At 50.3% G+C, this 6,996-nt stretch overlaps 1 protein-coding gene across 1 annotated transcript in view; it reads left to right on the top strand.

Annotated features, from left to right (window-relative positions):
* The window catches only part of LOC108536241 (angiotensin-converting enzyme-like), a 17,848-nt gene that overhangs the window by 8,150 nt on the left and 2,702 nt on the right, over positions 1 to 6,996 (top strand). The window contains 3 exon segments of the mRNA XM_017882830.1: positions 132 to 230; positions 706 to 828; positions 6,201 to 6,535. Coding sequence (XP_017738319.1) covers positions 132 to 230; positions 706 to 828; positions 6,201 to 6,258 — 280 coding nt within the window. The 3' untranslated portion in view covers positions 6,259 to 6,535.

Below are 6,996 nucleotides of genomic sequence, written 5' to 3'. Positions count from 1 at the left end.
GGAAGGAAGGAAGGAAGGAAGGAAGGAAGGAAGGAAGGAAGGAAGGAAAGAAGGAAGGAAGGAAGGAAAAGAGAGAGGCTCCAAGAACCTGCCAGACACCACCACCAAGCCCTCTGTCTTTTCCCTGCCAGGTTAAAATACCAGGGCTTGTGCCCCCCTGTTCCTCACTCAGAGGAAGACTTTGATCCAGGTGCCAAGTTCCACATTTCTGCTGGTGTGCCCTACATATGGTAAAGGTCTGGGCCCTGTTGGCAGTGCCAGTCCTAGGAGTTGAGGGGCGTGGGAACTGGAGCGAGGATTTGCAGGAAGGCTCTAGGTCCAAATGTCACCCTGCACCCCTGCCCATCTCTTCCTGTTGGGTTGCACAGCCTTCTGAGGTCTCTGACCTACAATCCTTTGAGCTTTTGCATCAGGTCCTGTGCAGAGGGCAGAGCTGATGGGAATATTCTAGACCATCCCTGTTGTCCCTTGGAGGAGGCAAGGGTTGGGGTGACTGCTGGTTCAGAAAGCTAGAGAAGGACAGCCCCCCAGTACTCTAGGGTCAGCCCAAGGCTGGGCCCTACCCAAGGAGCCTCTGCCTAGGCAGTGACTGCTGACATGGGGCCCTTGTGGCCACTGCATGTCAGAGCTGCCTGGTCCCAAGTGGCTCTGAGTTTCCCACTCCTGGTCTCCACTCCCTAGCCTGCCCTCACGTTTCTCAACCAGATACTTCTTCAGTCTGGTGCTCCAGTTCCAGTTCCATGAAACACTGTGCAAAGCCTCGGGCCACATGGGTCCACTGCACCAGTGTGACATCTACAACTCCAAGATTGCCGGGAAGCTCCTGGGGTGAGTGCCCTCTTCCTTTATTTGTTCTTGGCTCCCCCATCTCCCTTTAAGGAAGTCTTGCTTCAGGCTCCCTCTCCACCCCCGACTACACTAGACACCTTGAGCAGAGCTTCATTAAGCTTATATTCTAGCGGAAGTTCTTCCTCATGTCAGACTGCAGTCTTTCCTACATTAATCAGAGCCCATTTCCTCTTGTGTAGCCTTCTGTGTTCAGAGACACTGCTTAGGCTGGGCACAGTGGCTCACACCTGTAATCCCGGCACTTTGGGAAGTCGAGGCAGGTGGATCACCTGAGGTCAGGAGTTCAGAACCAGCCTGACCAACATGATGAAACCCCGTCTCTACCAAAAATATAAAAATTAGCCGGGTGTGGTGGCGGGTGCCTGTAATCCCAGCTATTTGAGTGGCTAAGGCAGGAGAATCACTTGAACCTGGGAGGTGGAGGTTGCAGTGAGCCGAGACTGCACCATTTCACTCCAGCCTGGGCAACAACAGTGAAACTCCATCTCAAAAAAAAAAAAAGAAAGAAAGAAAAGACACTGTTTAGCCCCTCCCACTAACACACACACATGCACACACATGCACACACATGCACACACATATGGCAGTAAGCCAAACTGTCCTAGATAGGAAGCCAGCATCGGGGTTCTACCTCAGGCTTCAGCCTTCCATCTGAATCTCCCTTATCCTTTCCTTACAAGGTGCTGACCTACCCTCTCAGCAGCACTTGGCACACCCTTGAGTGCAGTCTGTTTCTCCCATCTCTTCTTGGAGGTGCCCAAATCCAGTTCCCAGGCTGATCCAGGATGCTTTCACAGTAGTCTCTTGGCATGCTTCTGGTCAGCTTGTGGTCCACTTTGACCCTTGAGTCTTTTTCTCTGCACTTGGTGTTTAGCTTATTCTTTCCATCCCTACCTACGTGGCAGTGGTTTTTAGTCCTAAAGCAAACCCCGAAGGAGTAGGGGACTGAACTGAAAATGTGAAGCATTTACTACTACAGGGGGCACGCTCTGATGAGTACTCTTACAATGTTTCATATTATAATAATAGCTCTTAGCTTTGCAAAGTGGATATTATTATCTGCCTTTTACAAATGATGAAACTGAAGGCAAGAGAGGTGGTGTCGTTGTGTGTCATTCATCTAGCAAGAAGCAAAGTCATGCTTTGAACCCATAACTGACTCCAGAACACATTATTTTTCACCCTGTTGGCCTCCATTAGTCAAAGAATACAGTCCCTGGTGAGCTTAGATACAGGTCTAACTGGTTCCAAGATCAGCACCCCAACCTTGGAGATGTGGACCTTACCCACTGACTTGATCATTTTCCTGTTGAATTTCAATGGATTTCAATAGGTCCATTTCCCTAATTGGTCAAGGTCATCTTGAGCTTTATTCCTGTCTCCTAGAGGATTAACACTGCCACAAATTTAGTATCCTTTGCAAATTTAATGAGCATATTTTTGATTCCACCATGCAGTTTATCTCTAACCACCAGGCCAGATGGAGTTTCAGGACTGATCCCCTGGGCTTTGCTTCTAGGGAGGGCTGCACCTTGCATGACTGTTGTCTCCCCAGTAGATTTGGTCTTCCATCCTTTCATGTCTCTGGACTTTATTCTAGCTGATTGCCCAGCCTTGAGCTTTTCTGAACATGTTGAACACAAGGGCACCTCTCTGCTCTTTGCATTCATATCTCTGGCTGCCTGTCATTTATTCGTTCAGTAAACATTTACTTGTCTCCATACAGACCAGCTGCTCCGCATCCAACAGGGGGAGATGAACCACAGGATAAATAAATTTCATGGCCGGGCACGGTGGCTCACACCTGTAATCCCAGCACTTTGGGAGGCCGAGGCTGGCAGATCACCTGAGGTTAGGAGTTCGAGATCAGCCTGCCAAACATGGCAAAACTCCGACTGCACTACAAATACAAAAAATTAGCTGAGAGGGGTGGTGGTCGCCTATAATCCCAGCTACTTGGGAGGCTGAGGCAGGAGAATTGCTTGAACCCAGGAGGCGGAGGTTGCAGTGAGCTGAGATTATGCCACTGCACTCCAGCCTGGGCGACAAGAGTGAAACTCCATCTCAAAAAAATAAATAAACAAATAAATTTCATAATACCAGGCAATAGAAAGGGGCTTTGGTGAACATAGAAAGAGGGTTAGGAGGTCATGCCATGGAACCAAGGAGGGGGTTTTGTCCTCAAATGCAAGTATGCGAGAAATAGCAGAAAGCAGGCATGGTGGCTCACACCTATAACCCCAAAACTTTGGAAAGCCAAGATGGGAGGATCCATCAAGCCCAGGAGTTTGAGACCAGAGCAGGCAACATGGTTAGATCCTGTATCTACAAAAAGTGAACACAATTTAGCCAGGCATGGTGGCACGAGGAGGCTGAGGTGGGAGGATCGCTTAAGTCTCTGAGGTCGAGGCTGCAGTGAGCTGAGATCACACCACTGCAGTTTACCCTCAGCAGCAGAGTAAGACCTCGTCTAAAAAAAAAAAAAGAAAAGAAAGAGAAAAAAATAGCAGATATCTCTTTTCCTTTTTTTCTTTTCTTTTCTTTTTTCTTTTCTTCTTTTCTTTTCTTTTTTGAGACAGTCTCTGTTGCCCAGGCTGGAGTGCAGTGGTACGATCTTGGCTCACTACAACCTCTGACTCCTGGGATCAAGTGATTCTCGTGCCTCAGCCTCCAGAGCAGCTGGGATTACAGGCACACACCACCACGCCTGGCTATTTTTTGTATTTTTAGTGGAGACGGGGTTCCACCATGCTGGCCAGGCTGGTCTCGAACGTCTGGCCTCAAGGGATCCACCCACCTCAGCCTCCCAAAGTGCTGGGATTACAGGCGTGAGTCACCATGTCTGGCTAAGATATCTGTTTTCTTTACATCAACTCACCTCTTTCATCCCACTGGATTGGTGGGACGTTTGACCTCAATCATTTTCACCACTTCCCACCCTCACCCCACTCAAGGTGCACAGGGCTCTCAGGGTCTGACTTGGCACCAAAGCATGTGGCCAGTGAGTCATCTCTTGTCATTGCTCACCAGTCCCTGTGTGTCCCTGGCCAGACCCCTGGTCAGGGAAAACCCTGAATCCAGGCTTAGGACTTCACATAGCATTTTCTGAGCTATGGGCAGAGGAGAGGTTTCTGAGTAAGGAGGATGTCATGACCTTTGCAGATGATGAAATAGCAGCAGAGCAGAATATGGTTTGTGGAGGGGAGAGAGGATGCGAGTACTTGCGGGGTAAAAGAGAAAGATTCTTGGCTGCTCTTTTGTCTAATTGATCTTAAAACTTGGTTTTGCTACTTTTGATTCATCCTCCTAGACGTCATGGCCCTGAGTCAGGCTCCGGGCTGGTTCTGTTGAGAATGGAGGGTTGAACTGGTCAAAGTGGGCAGATCCTTCCCAACCTGTTGTTCCTTGATCCGACCAGGAAAGAGTTGGGACCCAGAGGTCACAATTTGGGGTCTAGACTAACAGGGCCCAGGCTTAAACCTGACCTAGCAGTGCTACTTATGGACTGTGTAACCTTAGGCAGACAACTTAACCTCTCTCGGGCTCAGTTTCCTCATCAGTAAAATGGGCTCCATGAATACCTGCCCTCATTGTGATGAGGACTAAGTCCCACAGTCATGAAGGAGGGTTTGTAGCTTCCAAAGGCTTATGCGCATCAGTTAATAAACAACTGGGAAATAATGAGGTGGGGAAACCAAAGGTCAGTGGGGCCAGAAACCACTGGCGAAGAAAAACCACAACTAACTCTAGGTAAGAGGTTCTGATGCCAGTTCATGAATGAGCCAGGGGTTAAGGCTGGGTAGGGATAGGTACTAGGATAGAGCAGGGTAAGGTGGAGCCGGGGGCTAGCCCAGAGCTGGAACCAGGGTCAGATTATCAAACCTTCAAAGGAACAGCTGAAGTCTGGCCAGCCTAGGATGTCCCCTTGCTGCATGCTGTCAGTCACCAGCCAGTTCAGTACAGGTATGAAGTAGGTCATGAGGGCCTTTATACACACCTCAGACTCCCCAGTCAGCATCTTTAGGACCTCTGGCCACGGCTTGCCCACCACTGCCTCTGCTGGGGGCTCTGGAGTGGAGAAGCCTGAAGCCCTGGCTTCAGCGCACCTCATACTCCCATTGTGAGCCCAAGGGACCTAGCGTAAAGCTCAGCCACCTGCCCTAAAGGCTGGGTGTGCCGTGAAACACAGCTGACATTTGTGCAGCACTACAGGTGGTGTGCAGAGCACCTCCCATGCTCATGATGTTTCTAATCCTCCCAAACCCTCCCTGAAACCAGAAAGGGGTGAAGAACTGCCACTATCTACCGACATCGAGCACCTCACGGGTAACAGTGTCTTAGGACTTTATGCCTGTTTGTTTCCAGGAGAATAATAATCATCACAGTATTACCAGTAGTACTAGTAATCATCATCATCATCAGTAGTTAACAAGTATTGCCTGCATGCTATGCTCCCAGCACGGGGCTTATTTAATCACCACAATGGCCCTTCGAGGTAGATACCATTATCATCTCCATTTTATGGATATGGAAACCCAGGCTCAGAAAGGTTACTTGCCCAAAGCCCCACAGCTACTAAATAGCAGAGCTGAGATTCAAACCCAGATTAGTCTTCTTTCAAACTTGTGATTGTATCCACTATGCCGAGCTCTGTGGGAAAGTTCTGGCTGGCCAATTGCTGGGGCCAGGATTGGGTGCAATGGGGGCCTCAGCAGCACCAGCTGATGCCCCCACACAGCCTCACAGCCGCACCCACTCCCCCAGAGATGCTCTAAAGCTGGGCTCAAGCAAGCCGTGGCCAGAGGTCCTAAAGATGCTGACTGGGGAGTCTGAGGTGTGTATAAAGGCCCTCATGACCTACTTCATACCCATACTGAACTGGCTGGTAACTGACAACATGCAGCAAGGGGACATCCTAGGCTGGCCAGACTTCAGCTGTTCCTTTGAAGGTTTGATAATCTGACCCTGGTTCCAGCTCTGGGCTAGCCCCAGGCTCCACCTTACCCTGCTCTATCCTAGTACCTACCCCTACCCAGCCTTAACCCCTGGCTCATTCATGAACTGGCTTGAACCAGCACAGCACTGCTGCTGTGGGACCCTGTCTGTACCAGGGCTGATGCAGCTTCAGCCAAGACCACCACCCACGCCCTAGTCCCTGGCTCAGTTGCTTCCTTGCACACTGTCCAGCTAGGCCGCCAGGCTGACATCTAAGCAAAGGGTCAGCATCTTGCCTCTGGTCCCTTGCATGCAGGGGCATGTAGTCCAATCAGATCTCCTTTGACAGCCACAGGAGATCCCAGGGGTCCCTCTCTAGTTCCACCTGCCCTATGATACTCCCATGTCTTTCACAGAAAAAGACACAGACAAAGTGACATTCCTGAATCTGAAGCTGGACCCCAACCAGGCTAAATTTGGGTACTGGGTGCTGCTGGCCCTGGGCTTTGTCATGTCTCTGGTGGTGCTGGGGCTGGCCTGCAGGCTGCACTCCCTGGAAAAACAGTCACTGACCCAAGACACTGAGATATTCAGCCCACTGCCCAATGCCTACTTCCTGGGCATAGCCATGGAACCCCACCAGACTGCTAAAAGACAGTGGATGCTGCTGAGCCTCTGCCTTGTCCTGATGCTGTGCTCAATCAACCTGGCCATCTGGATTTTCACACAGTAAAGCAGGACGCCTCCATGGGTAAGAGCTGAATGGTGGAGCTGGGACTAGACACCAGTGAGACAGGTGAGGCTCGAGGGCAGGAGGAGGGAGGCTGAGCCAGAGAGTTGGGGAGAAGAGGAGGGGACAGCCTGCATGCATAGTGCCCAATTATAATTGGGTTCAGCTGTGGCAGATCTGGGTACACGTGACATTGTAATTGTGTCTTTGCAAACTCATGTATGTGAGGCCGTGTGCATAAAAAACTGGCTCTATGTGATTCTATGTGTGTCCTGGGTTTCAGGCCAACCTCCTTCCCCTGGTGGCTCAGGACCTAAAGTTTTATTGACTCAATGGCTGTGTCCCTGCAAACCGGTCCCCACCCCAAGTCATGCCCAGAATTGGTTCTGCACATAGCCTTGTTTTCTTCAGTAGCCCGGTTATGGGGCTGCAGTGCCCAAGGAATCTTTGCTCCGGTTAGAAAAGGACTCTGCTTTAGTCCA

This window comes from Rhinopithecus bieti, unplaced genomic scaffold (assembly GCF_001698545.2).
Source record: "Rhinopithecus bieti isolate Rb0 unplaced genomic scaffold, ASM169854v2 scaffold_12928, whole genome shotgun sequence".
NCBI classification, from domain to species: domain Eukaryota; kingdom Metazoa; phylum Chordata; class Mammalia; order Primates; family Cercopithecidae; genus Rhinopithecus; species Rhinopithecus bieti.
Note: the sequence above shows the minus strand (reverse complement) of the source record. Positions and strands in the feature narration are given on the sequence as shown.